The 23,905-nt window shown below is 35.5% G+C and overlaps 1 protein-coding gene and 1 non-coding gene across 5 annotated transcripts in view; both read right to left on the reverse strand.

The window, feature by feature from the left end:
- Positions 1-455: 455 nt before the first annotated feature.
- The window catches only part of IPO7 (importin 7), a 64,418-nt gene continuing 40,968 nt past the window's right edge, over positions 456-23,905 (reverse strand). For 2 of the 4 annotated variants that reach the window (XM_064288448.1, XM_064288449.1), the window contains exons 7-22: positions 22,306-22,405; positions 21,295-21,371; positions 21,023-21,139; positions 18,283-18,372; positions 17,548-17,713; positions 17,198-17,358; positions 15,872-16,000; positions 14,343-14,409; positions 14,134-14,259; positions 13,615-13,712; positions 11,678-11,773; positions 10,714-10,934; positions 10,404-10,609; positions 9,099-9,305; positions 7,062-7,178; positions 456-2,770 (exon numbers count right to left, since the gene is read on the reverse strand). In XM_064288448.1, coding sequence (XP_064144518.1) covers positions 2,664-2,770; positions 7,062-7,178; positions 9,099-9,305; positions 10,404-10,609; positions 10,714-10,934; positions 11,678-11,773; positions 13,615-13,712; positions 14,134-14,259; positions 14,343-14,409; positions 15,872-16,000; positions 17,198-17,358; positions 17,548-17,713; positions 18,283-18,372; positions 21,023-21,139; positions 21,295-21,371; positions 22,306-22,405 — 2,085 coding nt within the window. In that variant the 3' untranslated portion in view covers positions 456-2,663. Of the gene's footprint in view, positions 2,771-3,699; positions 5,504-7,061; positions 7,179-9,098; positions 9,306-10,403; positions 10,610-10,713; positions 10,935-11,677; positions 11,774-13,614; positions 13,713-14,133; positions 14,260-14,342; positions 14,410-15,871; positions 16,001-17,197; positions 17,359-17,547; positions 17,714-18,282; positions 18,373-21,022; positions 21,140-21,294; positions 21,372-22,305; positions 22,406-23,905 lie in introns of those variants that run through there. The other 2 variants (XM_064288447.1, XM_003412009.4) reach the window with 2 other exon arrangements.
- Positions 17,792-17,975, reverse strand: LOC111751256 (small nucleolar RNA SNORA23). The gene has a single exon (XR_002786346.1). It is a non-coding gene; the product is annotated as a small nucleolar RNA SNORA23 (small nucleolar RNA).

Genomic DNA, 23,905 nt, shown 5'->3' on the forward strand with positions numbered 1-23,905 from the left:
CGTTTTCTACAGCAGATGCACCATTTTACCTTCTCACCAGCAGTGTGTGTTCCAATTTCTCCACATTCTCACCAACACTTGTCCTCTTTGACTATAGCCATCCTAGCAGGTGTGAAGTGGATCTCAGTGTTGAATCTCCCTGGCTAATAGACTAATGATGTTGATCTGTTCAGACCCTTTGCTTTTTTTAAAAATTGGGTTGACTTTTTATAAGTTCTTTATAAATCCTGAATTAAAAAAAAAAAAAAACCATTGCCACAGAGTCAATTGACTCATAGTGACCCTATGGAGGGTGGGGTAGGACTGCTCCATAGGGTTTCCAAGGAGCAGCTGGTGGATCCGAACTGCCGACCTTCAGGTTTGCAGCCGTAGCTCTTAACCATTGAGACACTAGGGCTCCTATATCCTGGAAACTAGCCCTGTATCAAGATGTCAGTTTTTTAGAGTTTTATAGTTTGAGGTCTTATATTTAGATCTTTGATCCATTTTGAGTTAACTTTTATACAGTGAAAGCTGTAATCTGTATAAGGTGGAAACCTACCAGAGAAGGAACAGTGATAGAAAAGTAGTGACTGCGCCATCCAAGGTGGAAAACTTGGAACACGGACAAACAAGGCAGTCCCTTAGAGTTCTGGCTCTCACAGGTTTCAATTAGGAGGTAGTGAACCAGCCTGTGCTTTTGTGTATAGATACCCAGCTGTCAGCACCATTCGTTGAAAGCTTTACCACATGGAATTGTCTTGGCACCCTTTTCAGAAACTGATTGGCCATAGATGTAAGATTTTTTCTGGAAACTCAACCCTATACCATCACGAATATATTTTTATCCTTTTGCCAGCACTGCATTGTAGTACTACTGTAGCTTTGTAACTTTTTTCAAGATTTTTTTTGGCTATTTTGGGTTCCTTACATTTCCATATGAATTTTAAGATCAGCTTGTCAATTCCTGCAAAAAAGGCAGCTGGGATTTTATAGGGATTCTATTTGTAGATGAATTTGGGGCTTGAGGGGTATTGCCATCTTCACAATCTTGTCTTTCAATCCATGAACACAGGATGTCTTTATTTAGGTATCCTTTCAACCATGTTTTGTAGTTTCTAGTTTTGCACTTGTTAAACTTATTCCTAAGAATTTTATTATTTTTAATGCTATTGTAAACCGAATTGTTTTCCTAATTTAGCTGTTTTTGTTCATTGTTACTGCAGAGAAATAAAACTGATTTTTGCATATTGATCTTGTATCCTGCCACCTTGCTAAAGTCATTAGCTCCAAGAGGGTGTTTTGGGAGGGGAGACTTAAGGATTCCTATACATAACATGTGCAAATAGTTTCACTTCTTCCTTCCCAGTCGGGATCTTTCACTTATCTAATTGCCCTGGCTAGAATCTCCAGTACAACGTGGAGTAAAAGTGGCAAGAGGGGACATCCTGGTCTTGTCCCTGATCTTACAGGGAAAGTTTCAGTCTTTCACCATTATGTATATCAGCTGAGTTTTTGGTAGATTTCCTTTATTAGGCTGAGGAATTCCCTTCAGTTCTTAATTGGTTGAGTGTTCTTAAAAGGATTTTAAAAGACTCTGATGGGGAGCATTTAAATATAGGGTTCAACTACCTGGCGTAATAGACAAATTTCAGTCTGTATAAGAAGGCAGAATTAAAAAAAAAAAAAAATTTTTTTTAAAGCAATCATTCCTTGTGCCTAATAAAACCTGAACAAAGAAAAAAATTTTTTAAGATGTGTATTCCCTCCTCTCACAGTGATAAAACCCAGGTCTTAGCAGGGTACCTGGCTCTGTAAGAACTACACTGCTGAGCTTCTTTGCAAGACAGGAATGGTCCTATGAATACATGTTTGTTGGCTTTTGATATGAGGAAGCAATGTGTGCAGATTGTTGTATTGGACCTTAAAAGGCCTGTGGCACGCCTCTTTTATCTCTTAAAACTTTTATTTAAAAAGGCTACATAGTGGTGAGTAGTCTTGGACTATGTAGACTAGAGCACCCAAGGAATGAGGTTCATAAGGCAGCTGGGTAAGTTAAAGTCTGGGTCTACCATCCTTTGGAAAAGCATACGGTTTAAGCTGTTAATTTTGGTCTTTATTATCTCCGGATAACTTAAATCTTAATTACTTTATAGCCAGAATGAACAAGTTTAATTAAACAATTCCTATGTTCTTAGGAAAGAGCCTTCTCTTGAGGATCTCAATTTGTTTAGGTAACTTTCCCCTTTTCAGGTAGAGTCAGAGTCCAGCACTATCTCAAAGACCACTTTCAAAATCTTTGTTTTGTCGGGGAGGGAAGGGAATAGAGACATGCAACTAAACATCCATGTAAACTGATATGCAACCTTTCTTTACTATGCCAAAGTATAAAGGTGGCCAAGCTGATCAAGGGTAGAGCTAGAATTCAGGGGGGACACTGATTATCTTTACACCAAAATATAAATTACTACATAGAACAAAACGGCCAGTTTTACAACTGATATGTTTTAATGTAATTTTAGGTCATTCATTTTACAAACACTTATGGAATGCCTACTGTTCTTAAGGCATTGTGCCAGATATTCCCAAAGACATGGCTTAGTCATAATAATACAATTCTCAGTGACTTTTTCTTCATGCTTGCTTCAGGAACTACGTCTTGGGCTGAACAGCAACATAAAGCCCTAGCCAGGGCTGTGGTTTGGCCACCCTTGCTCTATACTTCCAGAGGTGAGTGAAGCAGTCCCTATCTTGATATGGTAGTGTAGATTAGCAGTCACCATTTTATCACCTGCAGAGAAAGATTAATTCCCTTTATATAATGATAAATGGATAGATTGTATGGCTCTAGTTTACAAAAAAGTTAAAGTTTTATGTTAATGTCTGCCACTAACAAAGACAAATAATGGAATTGCACAAAGTCTGAATAAACTATAAATTAAAAAATAAGTTATAGGTTAGTAGAACAGTTGATTCAAACTGGAAAAGCGGTATGTAAAAAAAAAAAAAGGAAAAAATCTCTTTGCAACTAATTATAAGTTTATAAATACTCTCAAAAAGTTTTTCAAAAGTCCTGCAACATTATCTAGAAATACTGACACATATTAAGATCCATGACTTATAAGAAACTATAATTTGAAATTAAAAGAAATATTGAAAATAATTGAGGTATATATTCGATGCATTAGAAACTACCATTTGAAAACTAAATATTAAATATAATTTAATTATAAGGTTTAAATTCACATTAGAATCTGTAAATGGAGATTAGTTTGGATTGTATGATAGGAGACAAAATTTATTCTCAAAGACATGCCGGTACATTTTCTTCAAACAAAATCTCAGCAAACGAGAATTTTCATACTATGCATGAGAGTAACTAAAACCTTTATTAAATATGGTTTTCCAGTAACAATGTGAAAATTGGAATCATCAATTCAAAGATCAGTGAAGTTTGAAATTTTAAAAAGTAGACTAGGTATTAGGGACTAAAAGATAAAGGAAGACAAAAATTGTTTCATCTATAATACTATTCAAATATCTCCCCTCTGTACACGATGTTGTATATATACAGCTACTCCATTTTCATTTTATTGACTTCATATAATAGTGAAATTCCCTTAAGGAACCTATGGTAGACAGATGGTATCCAACTCAGCAGGGGAAAAAGTAGAAACACACTTGATTAACAGTTTTCACCCACACATTTTAGACAGACAATTCTTTTTTTTTTTTTTTTGCCAAGATTTTAGTAGTAAATTCATAAATATAGGAAATACTTTTACTCCTTTAGCATTAAAAAAGAAAACCAAACAATGCCAACAGTAGCGGCTTAATAATTGGTATACAAGAAAAACACAACACCAATGGGTTTTCTTAATTTTGCATTTTAAATATCATTATGTGCATTTGTTTCATCTTTACAGTTATAAATTTTCTAGTCTGTTTTAGACAACAGCATTTAATAGTTTTGAATCCATTAAGAGATGTTGCTTTAAATTAGAAACATTGTGTGTATATATTTATATAAAAAAATAACCCAACATATGACTGATCTGAGAGATTTTTAAGATCAACGAAGGCTTATTTTTGAACATGCAGTTAGGAGAGAGGGAAGCAAGCCAACCTCTCTACACTGTCTTGCTGGCTTGTTTTTGCAGTGCTATCAATAGTGGTTTTTCTCGGAGGGAACCGTGTGCCTTCAGCCTATCTAGTTGAAAAGACACCACAACCAGCACAGGGGGTAAGGGAAGATTGGGAAGGGGGAGTGAGCAGGTATTAAATGTCAAATTTTAAAAGTGTGCATTTCACACTTTTTCTAGGTACAGGATAAAAATAGGCCAATGAAGAAAAAAAAATCTTATAATCAGGAAAAAAACTGCAATCAAATAAAGACGTTAGCTGAATTAAGTTCTTTTAATAGATTGCATATATAGATGTTTAGCCACACTCTGATCAACTCTTTAAGAGTAGAACTTTATATCCAATTTACATGCTTCAAATAAGATAGCCTTTCTTATTTGTTACAGTAAGGTCATGTATCCAAATTTCCACTTGTACACTGAGAGCTTTAAGAAAAAACATAGGACATGAAGGGAGTTGCCATTTTTTTTTAGCAGCAATGAAATATCACTAACCCCTTCGTACATACCAAATTCAAGTCACTATCAGAGGTGAGTGTACCACAAAGTTACCAGGTACAAAATTGCTAGTTCATTTTTAAATTAATAACTTGAAATTATCCCTGCCCCCCACCCCATTACATCCTTCTTTTTATAAACAGCAAACATTTTGCTATTTTATACATAGGCTAGCAGGCTTGTTTCAATATGAAAGTGCTAATTCATTTACAGATTTTTTCAATCAGTTATGTAGTGCTACAATAAATGTCCAATAATCTACATAGGAACAATCTTTGATGAATGAAAATGAAGACTGAATAAGGCTATCAGACCTTATCTTATTTACATATAAAGAATAGATACCCAATGGTGAGGAAGAGACAGAAATTGGACAAATACTCATAGGTGTAAAAATTACATCTACCTTTGAGCTTATACTGTAAATGAGACATTTTAAATAGTCCTGTAGCCCATGCCTATTTTTTCCTCAGAAAAAGAAAAGCTGCCTTCATGACATCCCCTCTTGCTCGCAGATTTCCACAGTGTCATTTGAAGCTTCAGTCAGGATCTTACGTTCTTCAAAAATAAAGAACCCCCCACAAGTGACCCCCCTCCCCCCAAAAAATCCCTCTGGTTTCTTCTCCAGTGCCAGGTTGCATGATCAGGTCCCACCTCCTGGGGTTTTTCTGTCCAATCTATTGATCAATTAGTTTAGAGTAGATATTATGAACCAGTTCTGGAACCACTACTAGGAGGAACACAAGCTCTTCACTACAAGCACACAGCAGGAAATAAAGTGATAACTCAATTCATCCCTGGTGCCGGGCCTCCAAAATTGAAAGAACTTGGCACAACTGGAGCACTGAATTTGTATCCTCCATGCTTCTCAATCATTTTGGATTCTAGAAAACAAGTAAGTGAAATTTTAATAGGTTATTCGATCATTTTACTACTTTGGGGGAAATAAGGAACTCACAGGTATCAATAAGGCATACCGTAACCACCAGTAGTAACCAGGAAGTTCAAAGTCTGCCTCTGTTCTCCTTCCAAATGCATAGGGGCAAGGGAGCATGCATTATATAGAGAAGATAACAGACTCCTATTATGCTGGACACTTATTAGCCAACTTTCACCCTCCCGCTGTTTAAAAAAAAGTATTTTTAAATATACCATTTTGAGTCAGATATGCCAGTAGGATCCACTCCCCAAAGGGAATAAATTCTAATGAAGGCAAATGCTAATATAAAATATATCAGGAAGCTGTGCCTTATTTATAAGGAGGACCCGTCTTCGAATATAAAGCTAGCCTAGCTTATAGTATTAAGACTGATAAAGTTGCTTGTTACACTTGCAGATAATTATATATTAAAATATCACGGTTTTCCAGAGACTGTTGTATTATTCTCTTTAACTTAGTATATGCATGAAATTTTCCAAAAGAATATGCTTTTAAGACATTTATGGTATTTTTCTAATGAACTATACAATACTGTTGTCGTCGTCGTCGTTAGGTGCCTTCGAGCCGATTCCTACTCATAGCGACCCTGTGTACAACAGAAGGAAACACTGCCTGGTCCTGTGCCGTCCTCATAATTGTTGCTATGCTTGAGCCCATCATCAACGCAGCCCACAAGGGGGGGTTGGACTGACAGAACACTATCACCTATTAAACATTCTTGCTTCCTCTCCCCGACCACGTGAAAAAGAAAAAGAAGTTAAACTATACTACAAGGAAGCAAGACTCTAAATATAATACAAAATTCTCTACCGGACACCCGAACCTGTGTCTCCCACAAATCAGTGCCATGAAAAATAAAAGGGAGAAGGGGAACTAATCAAGAATTTTTAGCACTAACAGCCAAATATGATTACAAAACCTTCTGTAAACCAAACATGTTAAATAATATTTTTGATATATTGGGTTAAATGAAATGACTTTCAATTACATTGCAACAACACAGTTGTAAAACAGTTTGAATGTGGACTGGCTATAGATAATATCAAAGAATTACAATTTATTATGTTACCTCTAAAAAATTGTTAGGTAGTATATTACCTAAAATGTCATTTTTGGAATGCATAATAACATGCTTAGGGATGAAAAGACATGATGTCTGGGATTTTCTTTAAAATACTTCTGAGACAAAAAGACATACTTGTCATAATTTAAAAAATGTTTATGGTTTTAATACAATTTTATGTTATCGCTATGAACTTCCATAATCTTATTAAGGCAATGACATCCTAAAAATATAGACTGAAATTACAGAAAGTACCAGAATAGTAAATTGTAGCCAAAAGCAAAATCTAATTATTCTATTAAGTCCTTCAGATTACAGTCAATTCCTATCACACGCAAAAACTGTAGCTTTTAAATAATTAGAAATCATTTCATATAAAATTTTAAAGCTGCATCAAGTCATTAATTGTGTTAAAGAGGGGTTAAGGGCAATAACATACCGTGGGCTGCTCTTCTTTGATCTGCCAGAGTTGCTATATCCTGTAACTGTTTTCTTTGTTCCTCATTAAGACCGTGAGTCAGAGCCTGATACCATACAGGATTACGATTCTGAATAGCTATCATAAAGAAAACAGGGGAGTAAAAGCAAAAGAGACCTGAAATTTGAGCACACAATTTCCTATGTCTACTTTATTACATCTGTTGTGCATGGGCTCTTGTCTATTCTATTCTTCTTGCCCCACTAAACCCACTACTGGTACTAAAATTCTGATCCATCATATACTCTTCCCAATAGTAATTTCCAAGTTATTTTGCTACATGCTGTCTTGAAATTCAAATCAAATCTTTAGTGAATCAAGAAATATAGGAAAATAAAATTCCAGTTTAGCTTTATGCCTTAAAAAAAAACCTAATTATTCTCATAATTCTTATCTGTAGCAAATAAGGATTCTGATTCTAAATCAGTTCAAACATTCTCTCAACAGAATCACAAAATGTTTTCACTGGGGACACTTGAGACATAAAATTAACCCAACTCCCTAGAAAATTCAGTTAAAGCAACTTGGAAATGAACAGGCAAATTATGTTAGAATTCTGAAATTCTTAAAAGACAAAAATCAGAAGTGTTAAGTAAATTCAGGAACGTGGTGAATGTTACAAAATAAATGCCTTATTTTTTTTTTCTGCCTTGCCCACTGAAAAAGCTTCCTTAAATACATATACTGTCTCTCCATAGAATGGTAGTTGTGCCATATTCAAGTAAAATGGTCACACATTATTTTTATATTATAGCCTAAATAATGGTCAAACTAAACCTGAAGTGAGAAGTGGAGAAAAACTTCCCCAACAAGTGAAGAAACACCTCACAATCTCTCACAAAAACATGTACTAGCTAAGATTATATAATGGTGTTAATTCTGACCATGTACTTCCCTATTTTATTTATTTAGGTACTTACTATGTATGAATGTTCTCTATTAATGGGTTCCATGAAAGCAATTTCATGAAACTCAAAGAATGCAAATGGATTTCCTTTTGTACTGGTTGCCAAGAAGTTTGGGGAAAAATCTGACATTTAATCACATGATTCTCCATTTCTATTTATTGTGTTTACTGTGCATGAGCTCCCTCTAATATCAACCATCCTTTAGGTATTGACATGTGTTGAAGTCTGCAAAATACATGGACAGTAGTTCTTGGCATCTCAATCAGTTCTTGCTACCATGTAGCTCAGAAGCCATTCCTTCATGTTTCTGTAACCTTGCATTAAAACTGCTTTGTCACAGGCTTGGGAGACTAAAGCCTTGGTTATCAGAGGAGATGTGATTCTAAATTGAAGCTCCTAATAGATAAACCAAACCAAAAGCCTAAACCTGCTGCTGTCGATTGCGACTCACAGGGAATGATAAAGAACAGGAGTGAACTCAAGGGGGGTGGCTTTAATATAATTTTAACTTTCATTTCTTAAGCTGGATAGTGTAACAGATGCTATAACTTGTTATTTGTTTAAATAAGAGATCCCAGTAAATGACAGTAAGAGCCAAACTGGCACCTGGCATTGTAACACATTCCAGGAGCAGTCTGACTACTCAGGTGTGTATCATCCAGAAAATTGTAAAAATAAATCAGCTGTTTGAAGCTCAAGATTTTATCATGCCCAAAGTGCTAATTTAGTAATAATACTAGATCGAACTGGTTAACGTATCATACATAGAACACAGGGAGAAAAAAAAAGGGATTTCAAGACTATGACTGGCATGTGCTTGGACAGGAAAAAAATAAGCAAATACATGTCATTGTATAAAGCTTTTTGAAATACACACTTCAAATTTACAAACTTATTAAAAGTAAAGGAATATCTGATACTCTATGCCAACAGTAGGAATAATTTTGGTTATTTTACCAAATAATCATAAACTATATTCTAGTTTGGGTTTGAGATCCCTTCTTTAAGAGGCAGATACAAACAAGAAGAGATTGTTTAGTAAGATAGATTCAAGCGAGCTATGTGAATTATACATAACAAGTTGAATTACTTTGAAATATAGCTTTAAATATCTGATACTCATCGACAGGGTTATCTTCATCATCAATGATTGTGGAGTAGCCTTCCAGAGCAGTTTCTTCCGCATCATCTTCTTCCCAATCTTCATCATCTCCATCTTCACCTGCTTGCTTAGCCAGAATCTCCAAGTATTCCTGCCCATCTTCATCAATATCATCTTCATCACTTCCCAGTTCCTCTGCCAAGTCATAATAGGTACTGTTGTTAATACTGAAATATTTTGTTATGCAACAAAATGACATTACAAATCACAAATGAATAAATTCAAGGAAGAGTTCCAGGAACTAGTGTTTAAATACTTATTCAGCAATAGAAATTTAAATTCTCATGGGAATACACGAAACCCAACCATGATTTATGGTGTTCTTAAAAAGCTTGGTATGAATAAGGATGGCACAATATGAGATGCAGTCCTACGTCTGCTCTGGGCTTTAAAATATGTACCAAGTCAACATCTCAAGCAATGCAATGCTTTAAGTTACACCCACAGAACACCTTTCTGAGATTAAAGAAAAAGCTGTTAGTAAGTGAAAAAAGACAAAAATGGCAATAGCCATCTTATTTTGGAAGCATAAAATATTTCATTAACCAACTTTCTATCAATTTATATTTTTGCTGGTTTACAGTGTTTTACAGAACAAATGTATTAGCCAACATCTAATCAATTTTATAGTGCAAGTATACGTTTTGGATACTTAAGATGTCTGCAATAAATCCACGAACATTACAAACCATAATTTTGCAATAACTGGCATAGTAGCAATAATATGTATACCTTTGTTAATGCTGTTAATTGTTAAATATACCAAGTACCATGTGCCGGGCCCTTTATCAAGTGTCAAGGATTCCCTAAATTTAATATTCACAACCATCAATGATACAGTTCTTTTATACCCATGTAAATTACACTCATTTAAAAGACATAGCTAACAGAGCCATTCTATTATCTTCCTTATAAAGACATCTCATTCATGTTTTTATCTGCAGTGCCAAGCACATTCAGAATGAATAAATCTTTGATTATATATCATACACCTGGAACTGTTCTAGGTGTTGGAGATACAGCTGAAGTTCCTGCTTTCAAGGAGCCTACACTCTAGTGGGGAGATAATGAAATTTTTCTATGAATGAATGAATGAATATAAAATCATTTGGTTTCTGAACCCATAGGTCTTTGGGAGAAGAGGGCTAGGAAGGGCTACAAAAAAACAAGCTAAGTGTAGCGATATTTCTAACTAGATTCAAGTTTTGGTTTTCTCTGTTACAAGTCCTTTACCTGTTTCATCATCATCTTCAGCTTCATCATCATCGTCACTGTCATTCTCGTGTTCTGCGTGGCAGGCATATGCTCTTTTTAATCCATTAAATAAAAGGATAAAAGCCGGCAAAATCTGCCCAGAAACCTGATTTAAAACCTGTGGTATTTGTTCCATGTCAATAAGAGCACATAGGCCCAGTACACACATCTTTCTGTCATGAAGCCTAAAGACAAAAGAGAAAAAGATTTTCTTCTTTCTCCTTTCCTTTTTTAATAAGCAGAGTTTCTCAAAAAGTTAATAAGCAAAGGTTCAATGTATGTCACTTACCCCAAGAAACAATCAACATCATTAAGCCACTGGGTAATAAAATGATTTGTAACTGGTTCGACATTATTAGGAAAGCGAAGATTTTCTAAGGTATTAAGCAGCAGATGAGGATTATAATACAAAGCTGCAATAGCGACTTGCAGGCACATTGTTCGAAGTTCACTTGTCTTAACCTCTCTGGTCAGTCTCTCTAAAGCGGCTTCCACGAATAAGGGAATGCACTGAAAAGAAAGGTAGCAAAATATTCCAAAACTGTAATTAACTTTATTCTTACAAATAAACTCACAGCAATTGATTCTGACTCATAGCAACCCCAAGTGCTTCACAGTAGAACTGTGCTCTATAAGGTTTTCAATGGCTATAATCTTATAGCAGTAAATCACCAGGCCTTTTTTCTGTGGTGCCACTGAGTGATTCAAAGCAACAACCTTTTGGTTAGTTAGTACTTGAGAACTGTTTGCATCACTTATCCTACCCATATCATGGTTGCCTCAACTAACCCTTTTGTCTCATTAGCTGATTCAAGTTTTTATTCATAGTCTCGTTCAGGCATTTCACTGGGAAATCTGATTTTAAAGAAAGTCAAGTCTTTACTGAGTGCCTCATCACAATAAGAATCCTGACATCACAATAATCTTACAGAAACTGACCACAGAAATGTAAATACTAACTTTAATATAATGTAACTACTTATTACAAAAGGACGATGTGGTAAACAATAATCTCTCACAACATACCACAAAAAATCTCAACCCAAAGTTCACACTGCATAACAAGTAGACATAAAAGTTACCAGTCACATTTCCATACATATTAAATATATCACCATTATTATATTTTGGTTAAATTTTAAACCAACGATTGAAATAACATACAGAATACATAACATGCCCCAAAGGAAAAACAGTGGAGATTCCCTCTTTAAATCTTCAAACAGAAATCATTAATACTTAGTCTTACTGACCTGATCAATGCCACGCCCTTTGCACTGTAGAATGATGACCTCTAACAATTTTGCTGCGTGACACTCTGCATCTTCTCCTGCAACTCCTGTGAGAACCTGATCAACAAAGAACATAAAATTGGAATGAGGAGTCACAAAACCCTTAAATCAGAGTATATCAGAGAAACACATTTCCCTGCCTATATACACACCCTGAATCCTTAAGATATTCTAATTAATGTGAATGCTTACATTATTCATTATACAGAATATAGTCTAAAGCACCTGTGAGGTTTTGGGATTGTTAGCCTTTATGTCACAGCCCAGCATTCTGACAGCTTGGTCCACATGATCACCCCGTAGTGTGTCATTCTGGCCTACACAATACTGACAACCACTGACTTCTCATAAATTAGGCTTAAAACAAAAGTGGCACCTAAAACACCTCCCCTTTCTCAGGAATATCTGGCTCTTAAGTACCGAACTAAAAAAAGTAAGAGAGGCCGATATTGCTAAGAAAACCTTTTCTCTACACACGTCTCAGAAAATAAAAAAATACAAAGATGGGGGCGGGGGCGGGGAAGAGGCAGCTTGTCGACGGCAAATGCTGCCCTGTCACCCAAGACAGGAAATAAAGATGGACTAAGCAGTTTCGAATAGGAAAGTAGCTAGTATAGATGTGCCCTACTCCCAGACTATTAACAAACAATACAGCTGACGGTAAACAATGACTATTGAGTGATTAAGGGTTCAGAAAAGGGGCAAGCATTATCTAAAGACTTCATGGGGCAAAATGATATAAATGTCTGGTTTAAATTTTTCAGTGGTTTCTTCTATTATTTAATGAGTGCCTCCTAATGTATCGCAGCAATATACAAAGAATCCTGTATGCTTTCCACTGAAAGGTACCATAAAATGTTTCCTGAACAGTTCACAAAATAGGTGCCATAAAAAACCTTTTGAGGGAAGAGTGGGATAGACAAACACAAGAGCTACTTCAGATCCCTTTGTAGTTAAGGGCTAAATGAGATGACACCTTGCACCTCAAGTATCAATACAGATAGATAAAGGGAAAACAAAAAAAAACCCAGCCTAAAAATATCAGTACAGATGCAGAAAGGGAAAAAAAAAAACAAAAAAAAAAACCAGCCTAGAGCTAATAAAACTGAATAGGTAATACATAATTCCTATTTAAACAAGTTAAAAAGAAAAAAAGAAAAAAAAAATTTTTTTTTTCTTTTTAAAATCAAGACTAGAAAACATAAACCTCATTATTATATACCTAAAGTATATACTGTATTTAAATAGCCCGCTACCTCTCAACGGATCCTATTGTAAATTAAAATGCTATCAATTACACTGATTTACATGAAAATTTTTGGACCTCCAGTAGAACCAATTCAACTCTATTTGTCTCCGGAACCAAACCATAGGGGAAAATTTATCCCCTACTTCTAATTTAAGGTTTTTTTTTTTCTTATATTTATAAGTATCAAGTATACATTGATTTTTCAGATAAATGAAACAGTACTTTTGACTTTTTTTAAAAAAAAACAAACCCTCAGATTTTATAATGTACATCCTCCATAAACCCGCAGTCTCCAAGGTTTTCCTTTACAGAACATCTCTAACCATTCCTGATCCTTTCCAAATTCTCTCAAGTCCTTGATTCTTTCCTTCTTTTGATTCCAAAGAACTAGGCTAAGGAAAGCTCCAGGCACTCCAAAAAAAAAAAAAAAATTTATAACTCCAATTAAATGTCAGAGGGCAGACAAAAGACAAATGCTTGTCAAAGCTATTATTGTGGCATCTAGGGATCAAAATTTTTTTAGCTCAGAACTTTCAGAGCCCTTAATTCTGTCAAATCCATATGTCTGCCACAATGTGGTATCATGTATCTTCACAATTTCATACTTAGGCCTCATGAAATATACAGATATCACCTAAACGTGGCCTACCTTTTTGCACATACTGTATATCATTTCAAGGTACTTCGTATCAGACAGAAGTGTATCTGTATCAACTGTTACATAATTGTGAAGCAGAGGCATCATATCTGTGTTAATAAAAAACATCCGTTATAAATCTTTTCTAATATAAATGCTGTTTCTCAAAAATTTCCATAGAAAAGGCAAATTTTTCATCATTTTGTCCCTAACGTTTCCTTTTAATTAAAATATTATTCATTTATAATTAAATGCAGAAATGAATCTATTATTAAAGAGAATTCTTTCATATTTAATAGTTAACCAGAAAGAGAGGGGAGAGAAATGTGTTTAAAAGAAAAAAATCTAAAGTGAAAAACTATATCAAAATATGTTAACAGAAATCAATGCCATGAGTCTTCCTTGAGTAGTAATTGCTACTGATAAGTAATCTGTTTGTCAGAACATTCGAAATGTATTTGTTTAAATAACTTGTTACAAAGGAATCAAAATGGGGAGGGGGATCCTCGGTATTTTCACATTTTTACTTACCTGTAAAGTAATCAAAGCCGTCTTGCTGAAAGACTTCAAATACAAGGGGTAGCAGCTGCCACATCTGTGGAGACACTTGCTGACACGTCAAACTATGCGCTAAAGAGAAGATCTCCTCGTAGAATTCTAAAAGAGAATACTAAGTCATTAGGACAATGCTTGCTGATATAAAATAGCAGCAAATTCTTAGCACCATCAGAGGTACATACCTAAGACGTGCTGCTGTAAAACAGTACCAATGACCTGTAAGCAGATCCCCTCAAGTTGCTGAGTTATCTAAAAAAGAAGAAAAAAACAATAATAAAAAACAAGAAATTGAAGCACACAGAATGAATTACTAAAATAACGCATACTGTAAGTCACTGCATTTAAATATAAACTCTGAATTAAGAAATTTGAAATCTTTGATACTCGCATACTGTGAAATTGTGAGCCAATTTGGCAGGAAAACAATGAGATACTATTACAGTGAGACACACACAATGAATAACCTGCTTAGCTACCTAAAGAAAGAAACACTCTGGAAAAGTGCAAACAATTATAAAAATACAAGTGCCACAACCATTCTGAAGACAGCCTACAGATCTTTTATGTGTAAATATCAATTCAGCCCAAATACAACCAAAAAGTCACCGTTAGTGAATTACAGAAAAATTATCTAAAGGAAAACACTATTCCTACTACAATCCCAATAATTCTTCAGTTACCCATTTTTCAAATTATATTAGGTACAGTGAACTTAGGGCCCGAGTCATTCAAGACTGACAGGAAATACAAAACCTCCTTAATTTTTAGTATGGTCGTCAAATGGATCCCAAATCCCTGAAGTCCATCAGAATGTTTTCTTAAAAAGTGAATAAAATTTACTGATCAGATATAGAAGCAGGACATCTATTTCAAACACACGGCACTTAATACAGTTTCAGCTCATCTACTAGGAAAGTGAAGTAGCTACAGGGATCCTTGTGGTTTTTACCTATCTCCTCCAATGATAATCCAGTATACAAAAATATTTTACTGAAAATCTCATGTTGAAAAAGGCAATTTGTAGATAATTTGAAAATACGCAAGGCATATGGCTTATGGGTAACACATATTACTGTTATCAAAACCTGCAGTGGAATTACAAACATCAAATTCAGGGAAGTGGTTACTTCTAGGGGAAGTAAGGAATTAAGGAGATGAGGTTACAAAGTGGTACTCCATGGGCTTTGAGTGCATCTGTCTAAAATTGTTTTTCCTTTTAGAAATACAAGAAATCTAACTCAAATATTGCAAAATGTTAACATCTAGTAAATTTAGGTGGTGTTGAAGAGGTATTGTTAACAGTTTTCTGTTCTTTACTCTTTTCTGTATGTCTGAAGTATTTCATTTTTAAAAATTCATGATTACAAGAATTACCTTTCCAAAAGACAACAGGAAAAGTATGTATTCCTAGATTCACCAATTCTAGATCTGAGAACGGTAACCTAAGAGGGACCCAAAAATCCTGAGACCCAAGAAAACAAGATGTTAAGAATACCTTTTTCTTATTCTGTCTAGTAATAAATGTGCCAGAAGCTGAGATGTTTATGAGATACCAATCTTTACAAAATGGAATTTAGAAAATGGCAAAATCAAAGTGCCTGAGATAACCCGAATTATGTAACTCAAGAGCCCTCCAAAAAGCACAGAACAGTCAATGCGGAATGGTTTGAGCATTCCCTAAAACCTGTACAACACTGGATCGTTTTCTTACCTCTTTATGATCTTCAACTACGCTAAGAAGCGTATCGATCGTATTCAGAATTCCCATAGCAGTAACTGCCTTATCATCACTTCCTTCTTCATCTGGTCCAGTTTGGATTACTTGATTAAATGTCATTGCCTGGATTGATAAGAATATAAATTATGTTTGCCATTAAAGCACTACTTTGGTTTTACACTTTCTCATTGGGATTGGGATTGCGTAACAAATCAATTTCTCCAAATTGGTTAGTAATAATCAAGAGCTTGGGCTCTGAATTCAAATGGTTCTGGCTCTGCCACTTACTGCGTGACCTTAAGTTACCTAACCTCTCTGCTTCCTGACATATCATTTGGGGTATTCATAGACATACTGTGAGCATGAAATGAGGTGAGGCATAGATAGTCCTTATTAGTATAGTTTCATTAATATTACTGGCCAACATTTAACAATGCCTAATTATGGATATATTTATTCCTCAAGGGGGTTGATTTGTCTTCTGTAAAATTCAACTCATTTGTTTTGAAATGAACTTCTGAGAAGGAATGAGTCTTAGAAATGTTAATACACATACTTAATGAATGCTGTTTTATTTATTTGAATGTCCTTACCCATTTCAAAATATGCTGTTAAGAATGTATTTTTTCATAGAGCTCTGCCTTTCTCTCATAACCGTAGGAAATACTAAGTTAGATTCCAAAATTTTAATACTTAGAAGGAACAGAAACTGCATCAAATGAATCACTGTACAGGGAATATGAATGGTAACTGCTGCGTACATATTCATACCTTTCATTACCCTTAAATACTCCTCAGCAGTTTGGGATTAGGTAAATTACCTCCATCACTTACCATCAAAAGTGAGGGAAATTGTGAGGTATAGTAAACAATGGCCAACTATAAAATAACTACTAATTACAGAAATTTCATTTAAATAATCTATTTATAACGACTTCGTTTTTAAGTGGGTCCAAAGTATTCCAGGAAACTACACAAACAGGCATAATGTAGCATGAGGTAGTAATTAAGAACACGAACCATCGAGGCAGACAGCCCAGGTTTGAATCCCAGCCTAACCTCTTAACAGCTTGGGCAAGTTTCTTAGTCTTTTTATACCTCATTTTCTCTCTGTAAAATGGGAGTATTCCTCATAGAGGATTGTGTGAGGATTCCATGAGTTATCTAGGTGTCAAAGGCTTAAAACAATACTTGCTATACAATAAGCTCTGTGAAAATATTTGCTATAAGGTGAGTGAGGAAAACTTCTGTGTGACACAATGACTGAAACACACTGAAAGCTAAATCAAAATACTTGAATAAATGGTTCAAACAACATACCAAGTGTTGGGTCATTTCTACTGCAATAGGAGTAACTTCATCACTATACTCGCAGATCATTTTCTGAATTACATTGGTAAGATCGTCATTTTCTGTTTCTCTTATAATGTGAAGAAGAGCCTGCATTACAGGTCTAATGAATGGCGTGATGTATTCTTTAGCTGAAAGGGAAAAAAAAAAACCCATTTTGGCTAAAACTTCTTTAAATCAGATACAACATATACCGAAGTAAAAAAAATATACTTTCCAAAAGAAAGGAGAAAGCAATGTGCCAGGTTTCTATGATTATTCCTTGCATAATTATGTGCAAAGACATTCTGCTATTTTTGGATTAGACAGATATCCCTTACCTTTTTCTTGATTGCTGATCAACACCTGAAGTGCAATAGCAGCTTCCACTTTCACAGGCATTTCCCTATCATCTATCAGGCATCTTCTTGTCAGCTCTAAGGCCGTTTGCAGGTTCTGGTCACTTTTGAACTTTACTTCACAAAAATAATGGAGGACCCAGCAAGCCTTTTTTTAACAAAAAATGCAGTGGTTACTACAGATATCTTACATTAAATCTCCTAAGTTATATCCCTATTCCTAAAGTTCTGTGTGGGAGTTTGGAGGCTGGCCAGTGGTGAATGTGTCCAAAGAGACAACACTAGACCAGTACTATGATCCCACGTTGCTCTTTGGCTGCATGGTATTTGTGTGGATAGCAAGATCTGAATGCAAAACACAGACAGATACTGCTACCAGACACAGATGAAAACTATGCACACATCATAGCAGCCATTTAATGAGTTACATCAAACAAAAGTCTAGAATGAAATACAACATTTAAAGTGAGCATAAAAGACTACATACCAAAAACCAAACCCAGTGCCGTCAAGTTGATTCCGACTCATCGTGACCCTACAGGACAGAGTAGAACTGCCCCATAGAGTTTCCAAGGAGCGCCTGGCAGATCTGAACTGCTGACCCTTTGGTTAGCAGCTGTACTGCTTAGCCACTACGCCACCAGGGTTTCCAAAAGACTACATAAGTTGCTCTTTATAAGATGTAAATATATGAACTACTACAGTACTAAAACATACCCTCGCTCTCATGTATCCTAGTTCACTGCTGAAGAGAGGAAACACATGATTTTGCAACATGTATTCCATCTGATCTTTGTAGATCTTTTTCTGTAAATATAAACAACAATTTTTTTGGAACAGTTCCACACATTCATCTCAAATTTTAAACAGATACAGTATTCTTAAAAAAAAAAAAAAAAGAACACTGATAAACAACATACATTCATTCTGTGTCTCTGAACCACAGGATCCAAAACCAGTATTTTTATTCTACAAATTTATCATCAAAAACACTGAATACGCGTTTACACCTTTTTACATTGTGTGATTAGACAGCAATTATGCCAAGTCTTCAGAGCAATTGCACTTGAGTAATAGAAACGGGTTAATTTTTTCCCCTACCTTAAAAAACTTCTATAATGAAAAAAAATTATCTGGACAGTTTTTAACTAAACATAACTTAGCTTAAAGAAAAATCCTACTTCCGTAGTAATAAACTGGATAACTAAAAAGATACTCTCATAAATCTTCAAGTAGGATATTTTCTCAATGGTAACATGCTTTTAAGAACTCACTGACCTGCACATTAAATCAACATTAAAAAACTGATACGAACAAATTCAAGAAAACTAAGGAGACATACGATTAAATAAAATGTGGAATCCTGGATTAGATCATGGAACAAAGGACATTAGGAGAAAATATTATGAAATTTGAAAAAGATCTGTAGCTCAGTTAATGGTATTATATAAATATTAATTTCCTGGTTTTTATAGCTGTGCCATGGCTATGAAGATATTAACCTTAGAGAAAGCTGAGTGAAGAGTAAGGGCAACTATTGACGAAAAAAGCAGCAAAAACGAGGAAGAGGAACTACTTGTTATAATTTTCCTCTAAGTCTAAAATTATTTCAAAATAGTTAAATCAAACAATAGTTTTATAATTAACTATAGTTAACTTAGGAGCCCTGGTGGTACAAATTGTTAAGCACTTGGCTGCTAACAGAAAGGTTGGTAGTCGGAACCCACCCAGCTGCTCTGTGGGAGAAAGAACTAGTGATCTGTTTCAATAAAGAGTACAGCCAAGAAAACCCTATGGCGCAGGTTCTACCGTCATATGCGTCACTGTGAATCGCAATTGAATCAATGGCACCCAACAACAACACAGTCAAACAAAAAAACCTTGATAAACAAAGTATCTGAATATGCCAGAAGAACTTACTCAAGTCCCCAGTCTCCTGTAAAACAAATAATTAGACTACCTTTAATTTATACTGTATAAACTAAGAGGATGGATAGACAGGTATATAAAAGTTGAAAGATGCACACCAAACAGCAGTGGCGATTTCTATGGAGCAGTCTGTGGAAAAGGTTCCTGGCCGTAGGAAGATACTATGACAAAATATTTATTTACACTTTGAATAGTTAACCATTTATTAACTGGAAAGTGAAAACAAATTTCAGATGTTATTTATGAAGTCAAACAATTAAGCTGAAGTTTTTAAACATGAACCTACTCAGTCATTCTGTACTATGAGATCTGTGCCACAAAAACATGATGTTCCAGTAGTATGAAGGAATGCATACGTTTACAAACTTCCTTAAAAGTCAATTTTTTGAGAAAATAAACATTATTTTACAACTATCCTGCAGCACAAAAAGAAAATAATTCAAGCAAAAAAGAAATACCTTTAGCATATGCAACAAAGGAAAATACTGATAAACTGGATGTTATCGAAACTCAAAACTTTTTTATTTCAAGGACACCATCAAGAAAGTGAAAAGACAACCAACAGAATGGGAGAAAATATTTGCAAACCTGGTAAGGGTGTAGTATCTACAATATATAAAGAAAAAGTCAACAATAAAAAAGACAACCCAACTCTAAAATGTGCAAAGGATCTGAACATTCTTCCAGAAGAAGATATACAATATTCACTCAGCACACAGAATCTCAACATCACTAGCCATCAGGGAAATGCAAACCAACACTTCAATGAGATACCACTTTACACCCACCATAATGATTAGAAATAAAAAAGACAGATAATAGCAAGTGTTGGCGACGATGAAGAAGTGAGGACACTGTAACACTCATACACTGCTGGTGGCAATGTAAAATACTGCAGCTGCTTTGGAAGCGCGGTGGTTCTTCAAAATATAGCCAGCAAATTCAACTCCTAGGTACATACCCAAGAGAAATGAAAATATATGTCCACAAAAAAACCCTGTATATGAATGTTCAAAGCAACATTCATAGTAGCCAAAAAGCTGGAACAACACAAATGTCCACCAACTGATGAATGGATAAATAAAATGTGATATATCCATACAATGAAATATTATTTGACCATAAAAAGGAATGAAGTCCTGATCCATGCTAAAATATGGATGAACCTTGAAAACATTATGCAAAGTCAAACAAGCCAGCCACAAAGGATCAAATATTATTCCATTCCATTTAAATAGAATTTCTAAAATATGCAAATCCATGGAGACAGAAAGGATTGTGACTACCTAGGCCTGAGTAAATGAGGAAGCTAAGGCGAAATGTGCACTGACCAGTAATGGCTACATTCTTTTTGGAGTGACAAGAATGTCTTGGAACTAGCGGTGACGACTACACAACTCTGAATATACTAAAAACCATGGACTTTAAATGGGTAAATTATACAGTATATGCATTATATCTCAATAAAGGAATTATTTTAATTAGTTTTGTGAACAGGCAGACGAACAAATACACACACACAGTGTACCTTCAGAAGTATTTCAGCTAAAGAACCAATCATGTGCAGGGCTCCATCTTTTTTTCGAGGATCAGCATTTTGTTCTGTAAGAATCTGATAGCAAAATCCCATGGTCTTTTGCAGTACCTAAATTAAAATAGTACTGGTTTACTGTATAGTCCAACAATGCATAAAACACACACTAATAGCAAAATTACTTACACAATTAGCATTAAAACTGAGTGTAATTTGAACAAATTTTAAATAACACTGCAAAAGGTATCTATACTTAAATAACCTACCTCTTTCCTCTTACTGCAGGCTGTAAACAAAAGCGTCTGAGCAGCAGTGGTGGGAGAAATGAAATCTTCAAACACATCTGAAGAACGAATTGAAAATTAAGACGGAAAACAGAGATTTTAATTTATTCACCAAATCATTTTCACATTACATAACATGCAAACAGTGCTTTGTGAAAAGCATGCCACTTAAAATTATTAAAAGCATGTAAAATTCTGGTAGGAAGCAGGACTACTACTCAACATTAGCCAAATTACAATTCCTTAGTTCCTTCTAGGGACTCCATGTGTCTGTGGCATCCAGTATTCAAATCCACTACCGTCGAGTCGATTCCAACTCATGGCAACCCCATAAGACACAGTAGAACCACACCATAGAGTTCCCAAGGAGCGCCTGGTAGACTCGAACTACAGAGCTTTTGGTCAGCAGCCGTAGAACTTGACCACTATGCCACCAGGGTTTCCGTCCAGTATCCAGTATCCTTAATTCCCATATGTATGATGACTGATTTTGGACATGTTATCAGGAAGGATGAGACCCTGGAGAAGGACCTCATGCTTGGTAAATTAGAGGGTCAGCGAAAAAGAAGACCCTCAATGAGATGGACTGACACAGTGGCTGCAACAACGGGTTCAAGCATAACAATTGTAAGGATGGCGCAGGACCAGACAGTGTTTTGTTGTGTGGTACCTAAGGTCGCTATGAGTTGGAACCAACTCGACGGCACCTAACAACAACATAATGACTGACACGTAATCCAAAAGCATACTTTAGAAACTTAGGTATAATTTTGAATTGCTAACACTTTTAGTATGTGCCAGAAGCACATGCAATAGTCAACACTATTTGTGTCTGCTAAAAATAAAAATTATCATTATCAAATAACATTAAAAAAAAAAAAGGTTTTACAGTACCAAAACTTGGGTCTTAATGCCCCCTAAGTTTGTAAAATACAACCACTCTAATCTTTATTTACTAACATACTTTGTTTCTAAAAAGTGAAAGTTCCTCACCAAATTTCATACGTATATATTCATAAGGGTCTTCTTGCCAAAGTTCTTCATCAGCATCTGTATAGCACATCAATGGAAAAATAACATCTTGGATAATACCCTGTAATTTAAAAGATAAAAAAATTACAATCTTCGATTGCTATAAACCTTCCAATATCCTTTAAGTTCTATAACAAAAGCAACCCTATAAAATGTACTTAAAATTGCATAATATCAAAACTTTAGTAAATGCATTCTCAGATTAGACATTAACCCACATATTCTTATTCTCTCTGCAACTGTTGTCAGGTGCCATCGAGTTGGTTCCGACTCATAGCGACACTACGCACAACAGAACGCAACACTGCCCCATCCTGTGCCATCCTTACAATCGTTGTTATGCCTGAGCTCACTGTTGCAGCCACTGTGTCAATCCACATCTTTGAGAGTCTTCCTCTTTTCTGCTGACCCTGTACTTTGCCAAGCATGATGTCCTTCTCCAGGGACTGATCCTTCCTGACAACATGTCCAAAGTATGTAAGACACACTCCCGCCATCCTTGCTTCTAAGGAGCATTCTGGTTGCACTTCTTCCAGGATAGACTTGTTCATTCTCTTGGCAGTCCATGGTATATTCAGTATTCTTCACAACACCACAACTCAAAGGCATCAGCTCTTCTTCAGTCTTCCTTATTCACTGACCAGCTTTCACATGCATACGATGCGATTGGAAATACCATGGCTTGAGTCAGGTGCACCTTAGACTTCAGGGTGACATCTTTGCTTTTTAACACTTTAAAGAGGTCCTTTGCAGCAGATTTACCCAATGCAATGCATCATTTGATTTCTTGACTGCTGCTTCCATGGCTGTTGATTGTAAATGCAAGTAAAATGAAATCCTTGGCAACTTTCATCTTTTCTGTTTATCGTGATGTTGCTTATTGGTCCAGTTTATGAGGATTTTTGTTTTATGTCAAGCGCAATCCATACTGAAGGCTGTGGTCTCTGATCTCCATTAGTAAGGGCTTCAAGTCCTCTTGGCTTTCAGCAAGCAAGGTTGTGTCATCTGCATAACACAGGTTGTTAATGAGTCTTCCTCCAATCCTGATGCCCCATTCGTCTTCATATAGTCCATCTTCTCGGATTATTTGCTCAGCATACAGATTGAATAGGTATGGTGAAAGGATACAACCCTGATGTACACCTTTCCTGACTTTAAACCAATCAGTATCCCCTTATTCTGTCCGAACAACTGCCTCCTGATCTATGTAAAGGTTCCTCATAAGCACAATTAAGTGTTCTGGAATTCCCATTCTTTGCAATGTTATCCATAATTTATCATGATCCACACAGTCCAATGCCTTTGCATAGTCAACAAAACACAAGTAAACATCCTTCTGGTATTCTCTGCTTTCAGCCAGGATCCATCTGACATCAGCAATGATATCCCTGGTTCCACGTCCTCTTCTGAAACCAGCCTAAGTTTCTGGCAGTTTCCTGTTGATATACTGCTGCGACCATTTTTGAATGATCTTCAGCAAAATTTTGCTTGCGTGTGATATTAATGATATTGTTCTGTAATTTCCACATTCGGTTGGATCACCTTTCTTGGGAATAGGCAT

This window comes from Loxodonta africana, chromosome 7, assembly GCF_030014295.1.
Source record: "Loxodonta africana isolate mLoxAfr1 chromosome 7, mLoxAfr1.hap2, whole genome shotgun sequence".
NCBI lineage: Eukaryota > Metazoa > Chordata > Mammalia > Proboscidea > Elephantidae > Loxodonta > Loxodonta africana.